We start from the raw sequence: 22,624 nt of genomic DNA, 5'->3' as shown, positions 1-22,624 counted from the left end.
TAGGTTCACTGTAAGCTACATAGTTCCCTTAAAGATATAAATAAAGATTAAAGTTGAGTTTATGTCCATATTGGAAAAATCAAGCATGTTATATTTATAGTTGCATCACTCCAATCCACTTTTTAAAGTACAGATATTTGTTATATTTATGTCATGGCCATTATTACATTATTATACATTAAGATGTTTATCTGAGAAACTAGAAGTGCTTTAACAAACATTTAATAACAATAGTTTTATATTTTGAGTAGAATTTCCTGTAGTTATTATTATTTTTTTCTTTATTTTAGACGACTGGACGATAACCCAGTTGATTGTGGATGTAAAATGCATTGGTTATACCAATTGTTACATGACAGAAATAGAAACGTTCAAGGTGCCGTAACGTGTAAAGGACCCCCAACATTTGCAGGAAGAGCACTTAATACTCTGGATGAAAATGATTTTCAGTGTGGTACATATCAGTTATATATTTTAGGGATGTATTAATTCTAGGGAGACAATTCTGCTTCAGAAAAATTCCTTAGTTTGCTTAACAATCAATTGTTTTATCCTTTTAGTTAAAAAGAAGAAAATCAACTGAATGAATTATTACTTTCGAAATGTGATAGATGTTAATTTTCTATATATGAACATGTACATGAATATAACATGTTGTAACAGAAACCTAAAAACCAAAAGTTACTGAATTGGTCTCCAGTAATTATACCTACAGTAAAGGAGTACATAAATTTATTCATGCCACACCATCTTTGAAAGTTTTTGGCAATAGGGTAAAAATTTAGCTGTGTAAAAAATTAAGAGAAGTTAGAAAAAAAAAATACCCCAATTTCAAAGTATAGATCATTATAGTGTTATTGCACTTATATTGAGGACAGTAGTTGATAAGGGGGGAGTGTTGGGGAAGCCAGGACCCCTTAAATGGAGCTTCATACATGAGCCTGCAAGTGTAATATATACTGCCAGGAACAATATTTCTCAGTATTAGGTGGAATAACACTTTTATAATATAGTACCAAATATTACAGACATCTGATAATGATACTTCATCCAATTTCTACACATATATGATGCCTGCATTTCCACCATCTTGTTTAGAACTCATCTGGTTGCATGAAAATATAATACTTTAAAACTTTTTCTAGAAGTTTCCTTAATTGTTATATAGGTAGAAACTAAATACAAAACATATTAAAAAAAGAAAAGGAATAATTTAATAACTATGTTTGTTTTATTTAGATGAGCGGACATTAATAATAGAGGACAACCGCAACAGCAATAGTAAGTTTTTGATCTTTTACTTTTGTTGTGCAGTTAACACAGGTATAATTCATGACATTTCTAATAACATTATTTTGTTATTAATTTTAAGACGAAAAACACTGAAATACTATTCACAATTTGGATATACATGTATTAAAAAAATAATTGAAAGTCAACCACCCATAAATGGTATTTCCAATGGATACCAATTATCTTTATTTATTATACACAAAAGTTGTAAGAAAAAATCCATTATACTCAATAGTCATAATAAACAACAAGTAGTGAGTTTTATGTGTTGCAATTTTTCGTCATGGATTTATTTTGATATTTAGAATATGGATCAACCCAAGGCCACCAATGGGTTTTCAGCACAGTGAAAAAATCCTGCACCCAGAGGCAGGCTTGAGCTGGTCCCTAAACATAAATGTGTACTAGTTTTATGAAAATAGACTTCAAACTAAACTCCTATACATTTTGCATTCATCAGCAATGTAAACACATTTAAGGGCAATCAGCAGATATTTTCTCAAATCAACAACTGCGCTAACAAATGGTGCGAACAAAACACTAACCATAATAGTAATAAATTCAGCCATTCGACAAAAAAGGAAATAACATGAAACAAGCATCCCATGTCCAACCCATGACACCCAATATCTTGATATATTCAACAAAGTGAGGAAAATATATTCTTCAGGGTGGATAAGGGTCAGTTTGTGTATTTTCAGTTTCACATCATTCAATGTGCAAATTGTGAAAAGCATGCAATTTGATATTTAAAACAAGTGGAAACATGGCTTAAGTTATCAACTAGAAAAATATGAGTAATGCATAAGAAACATGTTTAATCATATTAAGTTCCCTCAAAATAAAAATCTTGTTTAGCAGGTGATTATGGCAATATGATAAATTGATTAAATGCAGAATGATTAAATCTTATCTTAATTTTAATCTATACTATTCCTTCTTTTAACCTTGAAAAGATGTTTGCTTTTTTGAAAAGAATATTTGATATAAGTATAACTTTTTATACTGAAATATTGACTTATTCTTGAAATATTTATTAAAAATTCAAAGAATTTGTGTCAAAACTTTGCAGGTGAGATGCTTTTATAGTTATTGGAAATCTACCAGTACAGATAACCATGAAGGTCAATTTCTAATTGCACTCTGCTCTTTTGTGAAATTGACAAATTACACTTAGTCTATAGATATGTGATAAAGTTTGTCCATTGCAATCTGCAGGTAATTAGTTTTCCTCAAGGTACTCCTTTTTCTCAGTCAACTAAAATGAGTGTCACATTATATTGTACAAATATGTTGAAAGTGCAGTTAACTTTCTAAAACTAATGTTTGGTTTTTTTTGGCAGCAAGACCTCAAATAATAACAGAGCCATCAGCTGTCAATGTGACGTTTGGTAACACAGCTTATTTTGTATGCCGAGCCGAAGGTACCCCAAGACCAGAGATCACCTGGCTACATAATGAGTAGGTAAAAGTCTTATATCAATTTGTTTTAAATAATCAGAGAATTTAATTTCTTGACTTTTGAAGTAACGATGTCTACACTATAGATTTGGTTTTAATAACTAGTAAAATCAAAAAGTTTGATGTTGTATCTTTGACATATATTCCCCATTTCCATTCTCAATTTTAAACCATGAGTGCTTTGCTTGTGTTATCTGTGACTTCTTTTGGAAAGCAACAAATGTTCAAAAGTCTAAGGTAAACTAAACATTCTAAACAAGATTTCTAAACTTTTTCTTCTAAATCCTAGTTCTGTCAGAGGGAGATGAAGCAGTTTAAGCAAAAATACTCTTTTTAGATGTATTGAAGTATCAAAAGATTTCAATGTGCAAATTCTAACTGCTGGGTTGAAGAAAGTGGCAAATCTTAGCTAAGTGTAGTTTATTGTTATAAAAACATATTTACATACTTATACTTGAACTTATTAAAATTTAATAGCAAACCAGAATAGAAATCTGTACATGTATCAAAATTAAATAAAAGTCTATATGTTTTGTTTGTTCTTTTTGAAAACCTCATGCTTATATTTTAGATACCAATTAGACTTCAGTGACCCACGGATTAATCAATTAGAAGATGGAACTCTCATGATATACAACACCAAGGAATCAGATAGAGGAGACTATCAATGTATGGCTAGAAACCCGTCAGGAGAGGTCAAAGCTAAAAAGGTCCAGTTAAGATATTCTGAGGCTGAAGGTATGACATTCATATTCATTAGACTTAAATTACTATTATAAAAGGAGATTATTCAAAAAGATTGTACTTGATGCTGTACCCAGTTGCCTGTAAAACCAACTTATTGTCTGTGTTTCTGAACACTAATAAATAATAAAAGATAGTAAAATATTATTAGCTTTATACCAACAAGGTTCATGTCAGCATATGCTATATTTAGGAAAGCAGGTTCATATTTATCCTTCATCAACAGGACCATGAATGACATTTTCATTGCATTTTTAATGAAACTGCAAATATGAGCTTCCCGAAGGCTGCTATCAGACTTCATGTCAGCATATGCTATATTTAGGAAAGCAGGTTCATATTTATCCTTCATCAACAGGACCATTGAATGACATTTTCATTGCATTTTTAATGAAACTGCAAATATGAGCTTCCCAAAGGCTGCTATCAGACTTCATGTGAACATGCATTATAGTGTAATATGTTTTCCAATTAATTTTCTTTGAACTTCCTGTTTACCACATACTTCAAGCAGGGGTATCATTAGTCAGCAATAGCTCACAAGAATTAACTTTGAAAAACTTCAAAACTCATACCCAATGAATAAAGACTTCCCACTGATATTTTATATAAATTTTATTTAAAAAAAGCAGTCATTTGTTTGAAATCAATGAAAATTGGTAATATCAAAATAATAACTTTTACAGGGAGGAAGTAAAGTATTTTAAATGCCAGCATTGGTTTAGTTAAAGATTATGATATTTTTTCTCTCCCTTATCTAGTTTCCCCACGATTTGTCGCAACTCCGCAAGATGTTACAACTTCAGTTGGTAATTCAGTACAATTAACCTGCCAAGCTACAGGCCATCCTGAACCCCAGATACAATGGACAAAGAATGGTAATCAGCTGTCTCCATCGAACAGAATCAGTGTCATGTCCAATGGAGACCTGCATGTAAACAATGTACACACAGAGGACCAAGGATTGTACAGATGTACGGGTGTCAATAGTGCAGGCTCTATAGGAGCTGCTGCTAGAATTTCAGTACATGGTAAGTTACCAAATTTTTTTTAATACATGTATATCAGAGACATTTGATTTGAATAAAAAAAAAGTATTTATTTGAACACAGTAAAAGGTATGTTTAAACTTGTCTACTTTGGTTCTAAGTAGATTATGTGAGATTTTGTTGAATGTTGGGGGAAAAAAGGTTGATATACATTTAAAACAGATTTCTTATCTGCCTACCCTCATTTCTTAAACTTGATAGCTAGTTGACAAATACGTTTTGCAAATTCAAACCAAAAGGGTATTTGGATATACACCAACGAAGCAAAATACAGTAACTATGTCGAGGTCAATTCATTAATTTTGTGATTATTCAATTTTCAGAGCCACCAAAATTCCTAACAGAACCATCTGACGTACAAGTAACTGGAGGAAGCACAGCCACATTTAGATGTGAAGTTTCAGGAACTCCAACTCCACGTATTATATGGATTCAAGGAGGTATGTCATATATATGGAATGATAGATCTGCACTTTTCTTAAAAAATCTGAAAAGTACAGTTCATATCATGCATTCTCATGAAAAGATGATTTCCAGTTACTGGTCAAACAGGTGTTCAGTCATACTTTTGAGCACTGTCCCTAATTTGTCCCTAATTTGATCGGCTATCTGACTATTGTCACTTTTTCAATAGGTTCAGTAAAAGAGGGGCGAAAGATACCAGAGGGACAGTCAAACTCATAGATCGAGAATAAACTGACAAAGCCATGGCTAAAAATGAAAAAGACAATTAATACTACACAAGACACAACATAGAAAACTAAAGACTTAGCATCACGAACCACACCAAAAACTGGGTGTGATCTCAGGTGCTTCGAAAGGGTAGGCAGATCTTGTTCCACAGGTGGCACCCTTTGTCTTAGGTCAGTAGTAAGCCAAATAAAATTATAACAAATTAACAATAATTAATTTTTCAAAAAAAGAAAATTTTGACTAGGGTCAAAGAGCTTATAATATTTGACACTCTTTTTTTTCCTCAGTTGGTAGTCCTTTACCTCGAGAAGAAAGATTTGACGTACAGAATGATGGTCGATTACTTCAGATCAGATATGTTGAAGAGAAAGATAAAGGACTGTATACCTGCAGAGCCATAAATGATGTAGCTACTGTAGAGGTTTCAGCAGAACTAACCATACTTCAACAGTGTAAGTTCATCTTTAAAATTAATAAGTTGTAATATTCTTCATTGTTTTGGTTACAACCTTGCTAAGTAAAAAAGCTGAAGTAATAAGTTTGAATTTAAAAGTTTTTTCAAGCATCTTCTCAAATATATTTATTACATGTATTATAAACAAACATTGTCAAAATAGTGCAATTAAAATTCAGGAAGAAATCCTCATTGCATACTAGATCTAAGTGTTTTCTTCAACTTTAAGGATGCAGGAAAAAATAGAATATCACTTGATTGACATAATCAGTGTTCAAATTTATAGTGAATACTAATATCAAAATTGAGTACAAAGTGGGAGAATATATTTTGTATCTTCCTTGAATATGCATACATCTTTGAACCAAAGAGATGTAAATGAACCTAACCAAAATGGACATGATGTGACCATTTAGCCTTCAACAATGCACAAGTGCCAACTTACATGGCCAATCCTTTATCAGTTTGGTTCTAGACAAACATGAAGACACCCAGAAATCTTACCCAAACACCAATTTCTTAAATGGAGTCCACAAAACCAATGAAAATATTCTTGACTCAGGGACAAGCACAAACATATAGCTGTGGCTGCACTAAATTAGCTTTGTAAGAACTCGGAATTAAGAGAATAAATATATATGTCAACATGACTTCAATATGAATTAATTGTCTACTGACAACATTTTTTTATTGCCATATGTAGAGTTGTAGGATTGCTTTTAAAATATAAGAATAAATACATGTATAAATAAAATTATAAGGTTACTAGTACTAAATGCTAAATGTTTTCAAATTTAAGATTTGCTTTACTACATTTACCTATGATATTACTATGTTTTCTTTTACAGCCACTCCAATAGCAGCCAGTAGAGAATCTACAGTGGATACTTATGCTGGAGCAGATATAATACTCCACTGTACATCAGATGGAGAACCTACTCCACAGTTCCGGTGGATAAAAGATGGGACATTTATACAGAACTCCCATAAGTTCTCCTTACAAGGAAATCGTATGATAATAAGGAATGTTTTACAGAGTGATCAAGGCAGCTATGAATGTTACGCTGAAAACACAGTTGGATTTGCTAGAAATACAGTGGCACTCAGAGTGTTTGGTAAGTCTTCTTGTGAACAATTTCAGTATTTGTATCGTTTATTTACTTAATTTTTTACTTTTTATATGTCTAAAAAAGAGCATGGTTTTGCTTGAGCCATTTTAAAAGATTATTCCCTACAATTATTATACCCCCTCTCAACAAAGCTAGATGAAAGCTAAAATTATCATCTTTAATTGTCTGTCACCCTTTTCAAATGTGATTTTTGGATATTAGCTTTTAAAAGTACCTCTTGGCCGAATAATTGAAATGTTTATAAAATGTCACAGACAAGTATGTCCATTAATCTTATTTTGTTGGTTTTTTAGGTGAGGAGAAAACTTATCCAGGAAATAGGTTTGTTCAGCAGGCAATAGAGCAAGCCACACAAAGAGTGGACACAGCTATTAATCAGACTAGAGCTCAGTATTTTAACAAAGACAAAAAACACTCAGTACAAGATATGTTGGCAATTTTCAGATATCCATCTGCTGATGCATTGGGAATTGCTAGAGCAGAAGAAATTTTTGAACAGACTCTACAAATAATTCATGATCAAGTGAAAGAAGGACATCAGTATGACTTACAAGATGCTGGTAAGGATTACTATTGAGGATTCATTATTATTATTCGTATGATACCAATTTACGCAGATTTTGTGGGAACTGGTAAACCCTGAAATTAAATGTCTATTGAACAACAACTTTTCCTTAGGCTTGAATGTAGAATTTAGCAAGACCACAAAATTAGATATCTATGAGCATGCAATTTTTTCTCAATCCACTAAAAAATTGGTACCCATGAAAATAAATGAATCCACAGTATTAAATAAACAAATTAGATATCAGTCCAAAAGTTATTTGATAAAATTAGATATTATCTGAACAGGATCTGATTACCCTTCCAGAGCACCTGAGATCACTCCAGTTTTTGATTGGTCTTGTGTTGGTCAGTCTTAAGTTTTCTATGCAATGTTTTTGATTGTTTGTCTTTTGTTTTTTCCATATTGCATTGTCAGTTGACCTCAACTTATAAGTTTTGATTGTTCCTTTGATATCTTTCACCACTTCTATACAACTAACAAATTAGAATCAGAAAAGCAGGGTTTCCAGATCCATCTATATTTTGTTCGAAATAAATTTTATTGAGGGGATATCTGCAAGGAAGAACGCGAAATAAAATTGCCATTTCACAATGAACTAACAATCCAAAATTTCCTGCACGTTGATCTTTTACAGATTTCATGAAACACTGTGAATAATGAACCTTTTTCACAGCTGCACATGAAATAAAAATGGCAAAATACTCTGCACGAAAATAACCCTTTATTGAAAATGATTGATCAAATAAATAAAAATTTTGAACTAATATTAATTATATACTTGTTACAGCTGCAGAATCATATACAGACATTATATCACCTGGTCATCTGATGCTGATAGCCAACATGTCTGGATGTTTGTCTGTACCACGGGATATTCTTAACTGCAACAACATGTGTTATCATCGCAAATATCGTACATTAGATGGAACATGTAATAATTTACAGAACCCAACCTGGGGATCTTCTGTTACTGGATTTAAAAGATTGTTACCGCCCATTTATGAAAATGGATTCAATACACCTGTAGGTAGGTACACACTTATTTATCTCGACATTCACAATTTTAATTTTACACTTACATGAGAAATGTACATTTCATCAAGCTATGTTCTTAAAAAAAAACTATCAGTCTATATTGGATACTCTTACAGATTGGTTTTTGTTAAAACTTGTATGGATGTTTGTCTATCAACTGTTAAATTAAACTATTTGTTTTTCATGTTCTAAAACCCAAATTGGGTTCTGGGGCAGAAATGTAGATTCATGTTTAAATAATACTTTTCAATAAGTAAGTTTTACACATAAACATAGAATTGTGAGAGTTATATGAACAGAAATTATGTCCTAGCTACGGATCTTTTTATTTGATACATGATAATAGGTACATTTGCATTCTATAAGAAGTTTATAAGTGTTTTTCTTTAGTTTTATTGCTTATAATTCCTAAGTTAAGAAACTTTATCTTGTAGAATAAATATTTGATAAAGAAAAATTAATGTGTTGATTTTCTTATTCAGGTTGGACACAATCAAAGCTGTACAATGGAATACATTTACCAAGCCCTCGTCTTGTGTCATCACTACTAATGTCGACTGATCATGTGACAGAAGATGAGAAATATACACACATGTTAATGCAGTGGGGTCAGTTTGCTGACCATGACATGGACTTAACTCCTCAGTCCATCAGTTATGCACAGTTTAGTGATGGTCGTAGGTGTAACGAGACATGTGATAAATCCTACCCTTGTTATCCCATCCCAGTTCCAAGAAGTGATAACAGAATAACCTCCCATGCCTGTTTGGGATTTACAAGAAGTAGTGCCTTGTGTAATTCTGGTTCTACATCTATTTTTTATAAGACTTTTGCTCCTAGAGAACAATTGAATGTAATCACAGCATTTATAGATGGAAGCAGTGTTTATGGTAGTAGTGACTTTGAAGCACAAAGACTTCGTGAATCAACAGGATTAATGAGAGTTGGAGTTCTCTCAACTGGTGGGAAGCGATTACTTCCCTTTGATAATTCTGGTTTCTTACACCACCTTGATTGTCAGGTGGAGCCAAACAAGAAAAGGGTACCTTGTTTTAGAGCTGGTGATCCTCGTGCTAACGAACAAATTGCTTTAACAGCAATGCATACTTTGTTCATGAGATACCATAATCATCTAGTTTCAAGATTTTCCTTACTGAACCCACACTGGGACGGCAATATGTTATATCATGAAACAAGAAAAGTTATGGGTGCTATTATGCAGCATATTACATACCACCAATGGTTGCCAAAGATTATAGGTGAAAGTGGAATGAAGAAATTAGGGTTGTACAGACTATATGATCCAAATGTTAATCCATCAATAGCCAATGAGTTTGCTACAGCTGCTTTTAGATTTGGACATTCTTTGATTCAACCAATCATATTAAGACTGAACGAAAGTTTCCAGCCTATCCCTGAAGGCAATTTACCATTACATCAAGCTTTCTTTTCGCCACATAGAATAATTGAAGAAGGTGGAATAGATCCAATTTTACGTGGACTTGTTGCATTCTCCGCTAAAAAGAGAATGCCAGATGAGATGATGAATTCCGAGTTAACAGAAAAGTTGTTTTCATTGGCTAATGTAGTTGGTCAGGATTTAGCCTCCCTGAATATACAGAGGGGTAGAGATCATGCCCTTCCATTTTATAATGAGTATAGAAAACTTTGTGGATTACAAGAAGCTAATGTATTTAGTGATTTACGAAATGAAATATCACCAAGAGTTCTATCAAAACTACAGGATCTATACAATCATCCAGGTATAGAATTAATTTTTATCAAAGTATGCATGAAAAAATGAACATTAGTAATCAATATTATTTATTTGAAATGAAACGCTGCATAATTTGAACATATTACATTCAAAGTAACTTTCAGTTGTTATATAGACAGGACAAACAAGGAGTGATCCATATATTTGTTTGAAAGACAAATCCTGGTGGTTTTTTTGTGGAAATGTTTTTTTTTTAGTGATTTGTCTGGAGTAATTTAAAGATATTTGAGAAATTAGCTTTATTTAATTGATTTCAAATGTTATCTGAGATTAGAGTTAGATGTAAAAAAAATAAGTATACCAAAAGGTACACTTAGCTATAGATTCTATATATTTAAAACATTTTTCTTCTAGAAGTTAAGCTTTATATGTCAAAATGTTACAAACTTTTTCTATTAAGCAAGTTACAATTTGTCATTGCTCTTGTTTAATGTCTGTTGACAAAATGTTACAGAAATAAGTAAACAGAATAAATGATACTTTATATAACTCCTGAAAACTTTATATTTTAGGAAACATTGACCTATTTGTTGGTGGAATGGCCGAGACTCCATTAGAGGGAGCTAAAGTAGGACCAACTTTTATGTGTATTATAGTGGATCAGTTCAAAAGACTTAGAGATGGTGATAGGTATACTTTAACAATGGTTTTCTTTTTTATACATCTTCTGTGTCAACCAAACTAAAAAAAAATTCATCAATTGCAATATATAATTACTTTTTCGATTTCTAGATTTTGCCCATTTTCATTATGGTCCATACTAACTATAAATCTTGTGCTATAAATAGAGCATACACTGCTACTTTTGCATAGGTACTTTTTTTGTACATAAAATCTGTAGTACTGAAAATTTACTTTTGATATTTAGTACTATTTCTTTACTTTAAAATTATTGTACTATTTAAGTACCTGTATTTTACAGTACTTGATTTGTACTTAAAATTTTGGTACAGAAATACAACCAAAAGCGTTCACATTATTCCATTTTTGAAAATCATAATTTTATGAGATTTAAAATAGACATACTTTCAAAATGCTTAAAATGTAACCTTGTAACCAAAAATATGTAGTACTTAAATGTTTTAGTACAAATCAAGTACTGTAAAATACAGGTACCTAAATATTAATAATTTTAAAGTAACAAAATAGTACTGAATATTAAAAGTAGATTTCCAGTACTACCGATTTTTGGTATAGAAATACATTTTAAGTAACTATGCAAAAGTAGCTGTGTAGTGGTAAATCTACAAAAACAAATCCACTAAAACCTACAGACTTACTAATTGTTTGTTTATGCAGTATTTTTGTAACTTTCTAAAAATAATAAGCAAATATTCTTTTGCCATGTTCTGTATAATGAGTTGAAGTATGTCACAGTATTTGTTTTTTAAATTTAGATTTTGGTACGAGAATCCTGGTGTGTTTACAGTAGACCAGTTAAGTGCTATAAAACAGATGACATTATCTAGTGTATTGTGCGACGGTGGTGACAACATAAACAAAGTACAGAAAGACGTGTTTCTTAGAGTCCACGACAAGTCAGAATACTTAAGCTGTGACAAAATACCCAAACTTAACGTCAATATGTGGTCGGACTGCTGTGCAGGTTTGTTAATTGCTAAGTTATTAATTTTTGTTATCATTCTTCATTCTTATGCATATTTTATAATATTGTATTTTTAAGCATTATTTATGTGATAGAATATATTAATGTGTAATTAGGAAAATAAGAAGATGTTGTATAACAGCCAATGAGACAATTCTCCACCACAGAGACTAACAGAAGATGTGGACAGCTCTCTCACATGCCAAAAAAACATAACCGTAAAATATAAAGGCATACCCCACAGGTTCTTTTGCATGAGCAATAAACCATGCAGTATATATTAAAAAGTAGAAGATGTTGATACAGTACATTTGTAAGAACCCATAGTTTAATGACACTGTTTATGCTGATTGACCTTTGTTCAACTGGTTTAGATCATCCATAAACATAAACTCAAAGATTGGTGAAAAGTTTATGAATATAAGGAGATGTATGTGTAGTATTAGTCAATAAGACTTAGTCAATAAGACAACAACCCAACTACACAAACAATCAAAAGTCTCTTCAGTGTGATCCAAAAATATCTCTTAATGCGAGACAATGAAGACCATTACCATAGTATAATGTTACCAAACGCAGAAATAATATTTCCCTTGACTTAATCTTTTGCAACATCTTCCACTCATTAAGGAAGTATAATTTATGCTTTGCTGAATGCTTAGAGGAAAGGATACTGTAAACCCTCTCTGTCTCTTTTTCACAGCGATTTAATTTCGCAATTTTCAGATTTACCTGAAGTAGTAGAAAAATTAACAATCTAAGATTTAAATATTCACGTTATTTTTCTACTCACGAAAGTTGTAAAAATAAGTTGGTTTACAATATTAACATGTGAGTTTGGTACATTTTTCCTTTTATGGATTGAGCTTCCTAAATTAAAAAATAAAACCACCTCCAAATCTATCAGTGATTTAACAATAAATTTTAAAAAGTTGCATAAACTATAATATTTTATTTGAACAGACTGTAGTAAAGCTGGTGACTTCCAGTCCATAACAAGTCAGTACTCCCGTAGCAGACAATCTCGACAATTTTCATTCAGAAATGATTTTACACAACTACAAAATGACGGACCAAGACAGCCGGTCCGACATGAGTTTGATAGAACTGTCTATGATGATCAAATCAAAGTGTTTAATAATCATATTCACCAGTTTGAGACTAGAATTGATAACATGGAGACCACGATAAGTGATCTGACAGATTCTATGACATTCATGGAGAAAAAGGTAATGTAATACTGTCAGATAAAAGGGAGGTGGTAGGCTCTGACAGATTCTATGTCATACTGTCAGATAAAAGGGAGGTGGTAGGCTCTGACAGATTCTATGTCATACTGTCAGATAAAAGGGAGGTGGTAGGCTCTGACAGATTCTATGTCATACTGTCAGATAAAAGGGAGGTGGTAGGCTCTGACAGATTCTATGTCATACCGTCAGATAAAAGGGAGGTGGTAGGCTCTGACAGATTCTATGTCATACTGTCAGATAAAAGGGAGGTGGTAGGCTCTGACAGATTCTATGACATACTGTCAGATAAAAGGGAGGTGGTAGGCTCTGACAGATTCTATGTCATACCGTCAGATAAAAGGGAGGTGGTAGGCTCTGACAGATTCTATGTCATACTGTCAGATAAAAGGGAGGTGGTAGGCTCTGACAGATTCTATGTCATACTGTCATATAAAAGGGAGGTGGTAGGCTCTGACAGATTGTATGTCATACTGTCAAATAAAAGAGAGGTGGTAGGCTCTGACAGATTCTATGTCATACTGTCAGATAAAAGGGAGATGGTAGGCTCTGACAGATTCTATGTCATACCGTCAGATAAAAGGGAGGTGGTAGGCTCTGACAGATTCTATGTCATACTGTCATATAAAAGGGAGGTGGTAGGCTCTGACAGATTCTATGTCATACTGTCAGATAAAAGGGGAATAGTTGGGAAGGCCTGATGTACCTTTTCACAACATTTTTATTTTAGTTCAAAAGTAGCAACTGTTATTTATTTGTGAGCGAAAGGTCACAATAGGTATTGTAATGCTGAGTTTATCAAGGTTTTCAACTGCAATTTTGAGTTCCAGGACTTATCTCAAAAGGACCACATATTTGTCTAAATTGACCTTATGGCAATTGCTAAACATTATCACTAAGTCTGTGACATCAAATTTTTTCTTTTGAAATGCTAAAAATAGATTCTGGGAATTTTGACAAACAAGAGATTATGTATTGGACATAAGCAGTCAGTATGTGAAGTTTTAATTTTAAGTAGTAATGAAACAAATGAAGTTTCCATGTTTACCTTTATATGAATTGTATACCAAACTGCATATAACCTAATGGTAACACAAAAATATAGATGTCTGTTCTATTACAGATGAAAAAGATGCATAGACAGATGAAACATCAGAAGAAATTTTGTAAAGATGAAACTGGAAGAAAGAGGAGAGACCAAGACACTTGGAAAGTTGATGATTGTAAAACATGTTTATGCAAGGTAAATATGTTATATGTGGGTTACATTATTACAGATGTAATTTACATACATTACATTCTATACTAAACTTTTTATCAAAAAAACAATGTCATAAGTCCTGTTCCATAGTATAAATTAGAAATAATTAAGTTCACTAATTATTGCAATTTTTGAAGAAAATTATGAGTTGTATGATGCAATTTCAAGAAAATCTGCGTTCAGATATATTTGTCAGATAACAGAATGGAGTTCTTGTTATTGCAATTCTAACTTAGTCACATTATTCACCAAAGTGAAAACCTTGTAATGATTTTTGAATTTACAGTATTGTTTTCCATTTTAGGGCTGCCAAGTCTCGCCCATTTTCATGCTTTTTCAGCAGAATTTTCCTTTGATTAACTGTTTTTTTTTCTCTTCGATCATTACAATTTTTGGCCAAATTTCACCCATTTTAACTTTGTACTTGTTTGGCTTACTAACTTTTTTGATCTGAATGTCACTGATGAATTTTATGTAGACGAAACATGCATCTTGCGTATTAAATTAAAAGTCTGGTACCTTTGATAACTATTTGCTTCATGAAAACTTGGCAGTACTGCCATTTGTAATCTGTCAGTAAAGTGAAGATGTTTTAAGTGATTTTGGTCATTATGTATTTCAAAAGTATAAGCTGGGAGTTACAAGATCTAATAAGTTTGTAAAAAGAGAATTATGCTCTTTTTCAAGATGTCCATGGTTTAAATTGGCATGTCTTTTATTTGACCTTTTTGTGGTTTTTCTTTTCAGAAAGGAACAATTGAATGTGAGAAAGAGGTTTGTGAGGTGACACACAACTGTGAAAGACCCACTCAAGTTCCTGGAGAGTGTTGTCCTAGATGCTGACCTTTGGACCTTATTATTTAGTTGAAGACAAATGGCTATGCCATGTAAACAATGTATATCTCACTGCCATAATGTGATATTTTTATGTAAGGTCTGACTTTGCGAGATCTCATCATTTTTTTTTAAAATAAGTTTTTTTAAACATTATCATGAAATGATATCAGGCATTTAAAGTCATAAGAAACCTCAAATCAAAAAAAAATAATGCATATGATTTTTATAACTCAATGGATAGTTTTCATTATAAAACTTATGTACATATACTTTTTTCTGAAGAAAATTCTTTAATTTATTCATATTTAGAAGAAGTTTACTTTATTTGAATAGCTTCCTTCCAGCAAGCTATTCCCCCGACATATTTTCCGTATGCAAGGTGACCTCAGTGTGACCCATCTCGTAAAAATCCGGTGACCACAATACGCATGGATGTCCTTAAAATAAACTATTATCTGAATTTACATGTTAAACACGTGCTCAATTTCCATGCTTTTTTGTTTATTTTTCGTCAATTGTTGACAAACAGGTGACAATCGTTAAACTTCGGCTTCAAAACACGAACTTTAATTACCTGCCATATTTTCACAACAACACTGACCGATTGAGAAAAAAAATTGACAATTATACGAAATTTACACGAAAAAAATGATAAATTCGAGCACAGAAGACGAAGTTTAGGATGTTTGTATGCATTAGTTCAAGAATTGGAAGAACATTATTTTTCACCGGTCACTCGTTTCTTATGACTTTAAAATTGTTAGTGTAGATGGATTTTGTTATATAGGTTTTTGCCTATATATGATATTTTTGAGAACATTGAAAAGAGTAGTAGATTGTCAATTGTTGATTGCAGACACAATAGTGCATTAATCTAATACTGATTAAAAAGAGAAAAGAATGAAAACGACAGACTCTGGTTTGCTCTGGTCACGCCAACAGAAGTTGACCAATGTTATTGTGATGTAAGAATGGTTGTTTTGTATACAGCAGTGATATATAATCCTAATTATTGTCGGATATTACATGTACATACCAATAGTCATTTTGGTTAATAGTAAAAATGTGCTTCATAAATAAGCAAATACAGTCTTCCTATGTACAAGGTGATAGGACGTCATCCCTATCAATTAAGTATTGAAGTGGACTCCAAAGAAAAGAGTTGACTTTTGCACAACAGGTTTGACTGTACTTGAACATTAAGGGACACTCTAAAATCCTCATATTCCTGCCACAATGCATGAAACTGTAAATCTTACGTTATTCTTTAAATTGTGAAACCTCATTGGCATGACAATATCAAAATTTGTGAGGTCTTCTTCCATTTTGTTAAAAATTTAAATCTCTCTCAGGTGGTTTTTTTTCTTCTTACGATTTACTATATCATATTGATTCAGATTTTGTGGCTTCAAGATTTTTGGGAGTTGGTGAGTCACATTTATAAAAAACAAAACATTTCAATTAAAGTAAATTTTCTATGTTTTTTATAACGGTTTTTGCTCTTTGGTCCGGTTGTTGTCTCTTTGGCATATTCCTCATTTCTATTCTCAATTTTATTATATACAGTGTATTAAATATTAGAAGTTTGATACATACAAAAATGCTAATCTTTTTTCACAATGAGAATACTATTCAAAGATATAGCCAATATATTGCATGTACTCGTTTACAAGTATTTGATTGTATGAGTTAGTTTTTGGTGAAAGAAAAAACATATGTAAAAGAGAAATGAAGTTTTCTGTAAAAGGTAGTGTAGATTTGTATCGACACTAAATACCATGGTGCTATTTCATATATATAATGACAAGCCATAGAGGGTAACCATTGTCATAAATATCTCATTCAAATATATACAGCTCATAATGCTTTTTAGATTATTTACATTATATTGTTTTTTTACATCTGCCAGTGCTTTTATATGTAATTATTATTTTTGCACTTGATTTAATATTTGTTTTTTATTTTAAAAAAAGCATTTTTATGGTAGTTTTATTTTATCGTAGTTAGCAACTATTTTGTACATTTTGTATCATTACATCAAAAATGCATTATATGTATTATGACTTGTTTTTGTAAGAACATTCATACCATTGTTAAAAAAAAAATCTTCATGCTGTCGTAACTCTTACTTCTAAAATGAATAATTTTAATTATACATTGTACTTACTTAATAGGAATAAGGCAATGCAAGCTTCACTAGGCTAAAAAGCTTCAAGGTGCTCTAGTTCTACATGTTAAATTCATATAAATTATGAAATTTCTTGTTAAATATAACATAAATAATTAGAAAATATGCGTCAAGAGTTATGTTCCCTTACTCTATCTTGAAAAGTTTTTCGTTTGATACCATATCATTAATTGCAGTATTTCTGCAAAACTATTTTCAACAAAATTGACAGTTATTTCCCTTTATACTTAACATACACATTATTCAAAAGGAACATGTAAGTTTAAATAAAATTTTAAAAAGTGGTGATGTTAGCTGTATTTCACATATTGAAACAAATATCTGCCAGTCAACTTTAAATGATTTCTTTTTAGTGAATGTTTTTGGTTTACTTGTAAGTGAATATGTTTTAAGACATTTTTTTCTTTAAATCTCAGGGTTTTACAATCTTAACTTTATTCTAGAGTGAAGATTCTTGCACATGTTTTGTACTGATTTTAAGTACTTTCACCTGTGTAATTTTAAATCAATGCACTAAAAATCTGACACAATAAAAATCTTTGAGGCAAGGTTTGTTGCCTACTATTATTTTTTAAATTTTGTGCACAGCTGTCACGATGACAGAGAAAACGCTTTTTTGGTTCTTACAAAAGAATATTTATCATGTAAAGAAATCCCAACACAGTTGATATTAACATTTTTGAAATAAAACTGAAAAGTTCATTCAATAATTTGACTTTGTTTTTCATTTTTTGAAGACAAGTTTTTGAGCTCCTTTAAATAAAATTGAGAATGGAAATGGGGAATGTGCCAAAGAGACAACAACCCGACCATAGAAAAAACAACAGCAGGTCACCAACAGGTCTTCAATGTAGCGAGAAATTCCCGCAACCGGAGGCGTCCTTCAACTGGCCCCTAAACAAATATATACTAGTTCAGTGATAATGAACGCCATACTAATTTCCAAATTGTACACAAAGTATACATGAGGGATAATAATAATGATAAATTCTGTCCATCTTACTCATAGTTACAGTTTCCACTGAAGGTCAGGGTATGCTTGGTCTTCCGCATGCTTCCCAATTTAATTCTTTTCATTTCTACTAAAGCACTATGAATCTGTAATTTCTGAATCTTTATGCATGTTTTCATGAGTTTCATGTGAGCATGTTAAATTATGCATTATAGGTTCATATCCATTGCTCAACATTTCTAACCAATATTTGTATCGTGGGTTTAGGAAAACTTCCATTTTTGTGTATATAAGATTTCGTGCTATTCCTGTAGACAGCATATATTTATATGGAACATTTGTAATTCATTGAACACTTAAATTTGTGGTTTCACTGTACCCATGAAATCCACGAAAATTGATATCCAACGAAAAATAATGATTCCACAGTAAAAGAAAATGTGGGGCATACATCAATGAAACAGCAACCCAATAAAATAAAAAAAGACCAAAAAATATAGACATCAACCTACAGACTTCAACATCAGTCAGATAACCATACAATATATGAATCATTTAATAGAAAGAAAGATTGCAGTAACCAAAAGCCAGCTAGAAGTAGGGTTGAGAAGTTGAGATCTCAATATATGTTTAACCCTGCCACATTTTTGCACCTGTCCTGGTCTGTGTGTCCGTCCATTCGTCCATCTGTTCCGCTTCAGGTTAAAGTTTTTGGTAGAGGTAGTTTTTTATGAAGTTACAGTCCAATAAAAACTTGAAACTTAGTACACTTGTTCCCTATGATATGATCTTTCTAATTTTAATGCCAAATTAGAGATTTTCCCCCATTTTCACAGTCCACTGAACATAGGAAATGATAGTGCGGATGGGGCATCCATGTACTGGGGACACATTCTTGTTTGAAGTTTAGTACAGCATCCATTTTTACTGAACTAGTACACATTTTTGTGTAGGGGCCATCTGAAGGTGGAATGCAGGATTTCTCACTGTATAGAAGACTTGTTGGTGGTTGCAGCTATTTTCTGCTCTTTGCTTGGATTGTTATCTCTTTGACACATTCCCAATTTTATTAAGATGCTTTCCTATCATTAACTTCAGTGATACAGTATGATATGATGTTGTGTAATGCCCAATATACACTACATAAAGTACATAAAGTATCTTTTCACACTTCACTAATTGATATTTATCTAAAAAACATAACACACTGTGATTAAACAACAACATAATAATGATAACCTTGATCAATAAGTCATGTTAAATAAAAAGAAAGATTTGAAGGACAATTCCTAAGTTTATTAATAGCATTACTTTGAGAACAATACTTTTACCTTTGTTGATAAGGAGCAAAAGAGACCAGAGTGACAGTCAAACTTATAAATCCAAAATTAAATTGACAACACCATGGCTAAACATTTGAAGGGAAGACATAAATTGAATGAGAAGAAACTTACATTCATTCTTTTTATAATGGTAGTCCATCGGAGGCTGTTGTTGGTTATCATATTAGCTTTAGAATTGTAAACCTGGTACATTTAAAGAATAACACAAAATACATAAAATATAACTTGCTTTATTGTGAAAGTCTTCAGTTGTGTCAAATCCATTTGATATTTTTGTCAAATCTCTGACATTTTTGTCAAAGGTTTAGAAAACAATGAAGAAAAATCCCTTAAAATGATAAAAACTAGAGGCTCTAAAGAGCCAATGTCACTCACCTCGATATAGACAAAAAACATACCCAAATGATGGTTTGGTTGTTATTTGCCATAAAGTTTCAGAAGATAAGATTTTTGTAAAAGTTAACGGATGACAACAGATACATGGTGACAACAATAGCTCAAACTAACCCTTTTGGCCAGATGAGCTTAAAAGTGAATAAACAGAAGAAAAAAATACATTCTACTGGTTAACTTCTATAAAACTGTATATAAAAGTGCATAAACACATCTTTTGATGCCAAACAAAATGATTATGATCATTTACAAAAAACATGATTATTATCATAACAAAATAATAAAAACAAAATTTATATCATCTCATATGCATAAAGAAAATTATACATACAAACAAGAAAATTATCTAAAGTGTAAAAAAAAAAAAAAAAACAATATTCTGTATAACTTCTTATGCATATAAAAATATACAAGTACAATCTAACCTACACCAGAGTCATATAAAAGAAGGTATAGATGTACCAAAAATTCAAAAAACAATTAAAAGTCGATTTGATTGAAGAAACTATCAAATGTTACTTAGTCCTGAATTCTACACCTACATAAGAAATATTTAAAGCAGTATCTATATCCATATTTGCATTGTATCCAATAAAGATGAACAGTACTTATAATCAGACAGATATACAACACATATCTGTCTGACATGTCAAATAATGGACCAAAGGTTCTTTATACATGTATTGATGTGTCAGGTTAAGCATCATAGATACTAAGACTTATAGTTCAAATAAAGGTACTAGTATTTAGACTAGTGTGTTAAATGAAGGCCATGACTTCATTATTTAGACTGCCCTATCAAATAAAGCACCAAAGATAAGGTTATTTCAGACTGAACTTCGAAATAAAGCATCACAGGTACTGAAAAATGTAAAAAGCTGCCACTACCAACTATTAAATGCTTCATGAAATGAAAATTTATTGAGAGAAAACAACTTTCTTTCAAGGGTTAAAAATACTAGTATGCTTCGAGGAAAAAATAAACATGTATTAAAGGGAAACTTCGCAAAAAAATCAAAAATTGATATTATGTCCATTCTGTATAAAAATGCTCAAATTTATAAATATTAAAGTTTTATTCCGCTAGATAAGAGATCACCATCGATTTTAAATTTTGAGTATCAGTTCTCTGCGTTCCGCCATTTTGTTATCGTGTACGAATAAAAATCACGATATGTCTATAAACCACAAAGAAACAAAACTACAGTAACCGATGTAGTCGTAATTACGTGTCGATATCTTGTCAATCGTACGGTTGTTTTATCTGACTAACTAACTTTAAATAATACGGAAAATGTTCTTATTTTTTTTTTAATAACCATATAGTCTGTTTATTTTTAAACTGTTGATATTGGAATTAGTTAAAAAGTCAAAGTCATAAATAAGTGTTCCGTGAAAATTGTTTTCGAAAATGTAATTCGTTCATAATTCTTTAAAGTAATACACTTTATTCAAAAAATTAGGATCTTCGCTCCACTGATCACCCGCATGGCTAAAGGTATTACTCCCATAGGTATTGTGAGGGGTGTAAGGTGACACGTCCAGGTATTCAAGCGATTTCCTATATGGCTTGCAAGTTCATGCCGGCCCGTTCATGCATCGTTTCACTTCTGTAGGTATTGATCAGTGTACACGGCCGATAACTTATAACTTTCCATTTTGAAATATCAGGTGCATGTATAATATACATCTCTGTCTTGCGTGTCCGAAAGTGATATAATATACTAGTCATATAAATGTAATATATACTCATTGTCAAAAGTGATGGACAGATTGGAACATACCAGAAAGATTGATTTAAAAAATGTACGCACTTGCCGACGATTCGTTTATACGACTGGATAGAAAGTTACGGAACTATAGCGCAATTTAAAATATATACATGTATACATTGAACATAAGAAAAAAACATATATTTTGAATAAATGGGGGTAAAAGTGTTGTAAATAGACTAGTCCACGTATGCCAACAGTATGTAATCATCGAATGTCGATAGACTATTGAATACCAGAAGAAGAAGAGAACCAATTTGATTTAAATACAGGTCGATGTATAACTTTTGCTTTGGTTCATTGAAGTTGTGGACATAGTAAAATCACAGATTTATATTTCAATAAGATTGTTCTCGAACAAAGGAAGGAATTCGTCATCACAATTGTTACATTATATATGCCACTGGACGAACACTAATTATCCCGAAGGGATGTGAATATTTTCCTGGGCAAAGTTTCAAATTAATTTCGGAATTATTTTTTTCTTTTTTGGTATTCAATAACAGAAAAAAGAATAAATTACTTGTCCACTGAATAGGGGTATTCTTGTCAGATGAAAGACTTTAAGTTATATTTAAAAATTAGGGAAATAAGACATTAAATTGGTTCTGTCTTTTTTTTAAACATCGTTAAAAAGATGTGTGTCTAGGGTGAACGCCACAAGAACCCTGTAATACTAGTACGAGAGTATAGCATGTAAACATTCCTTCTCAATAATATGGTGGTATTGGAAATCTTTTCATACAGATTGACAACTCATTGTTCGATATGCATGTAATATTTGCCACATGACGCCCATAGTTCTTTCTACCATCATCATC

General features: G+C 31.7%; 1 protein-coding gene across 2 annotated transcripts in view; it reads left to right on the top strand.

Moving 5' to 3' along the window:
- LOC139525472 (peroxidasin-like) overlaps positions 1-18,053 on the top strand; it is a 45,165-nt gene extending 27,112 nt beyond the window's left edge. For both annotated transcript variants that reach the window (XM_071320842.1, XM_071320831.1), the window contains 17 exons: positions 291-454; positions 1,240-1,281; positions 2,637-2,754; positions 3,326-3,492; positions 4,260-4,529; positions 4,871-4,987; positions 5,528-5,692; positions 6,543-6,809; positions 7,118-7,384; positions 8,180-8,419; positions 8,910-10,190; positions 10,717-10,834; positions 11,602-11,810; positions 12,774-13,039; positions 14,181-14,300; positions 15,066-15,334; positions 15,925-18,053. In XM_071320842.1, the coding sequence (XP_071176943.1) occupies positions 291-454; positions 1,240-1,281; positions 2,637-2,754; positions 3,326-3,492; positions 4,260-4,529; positions 4,871-4,987; positions 5,528-5,692; positions 6,543-6,809; positions 7,118-7,384; positions 8,180-8,419; positions 8,910-10,190; positions 10,717-10,834; positions 11,602-11,810; positions 12,774-13,039; positions 14,181-14,300; positions 15,066-15,161 (3,907 nt within the window). In that variant the 3' untranslated portion in view covers positions 15,162-15,334; positions 15,925-18,053. The remainder of the gene's footprint in view (positions 1-290; positions 455-1,239; positions 1,282-2,636; positions 2,755-3,325; positions 3,493-4,259; positions 4,530-4,870; positions 4,988-5,527; positions 5,693-6,542; positions 6,810-7,117; positions 7,385-8,179; positions 8,420-8,909; positions 10,191-10,716; positions 10,835-11,601; positions 11,811-12,773; positions 13,040-14,180; positions 14,301-15,065; positions 15,335-15,924) is intronic.
- Positions 18,054-22,624: the final 4,571 nt, after the last annotated feature.

The sequence above is a fragment of the Mytilus edulis genome, chromosome 1, assembly GCF_963676685.1.
Source record: "Mytilus edulis chromosome 1, xbMytEdul2.2, whole genome shotgun sequence".
NCBI lineage: Eukaryota > Metazoa > Mollusca > Bivalvia > Mytilida > Mytilidae > Mytilus > Mytilus edulis.
This window is presented reverse-complemented; position numbering and strand designations above follow the sequence as displayed.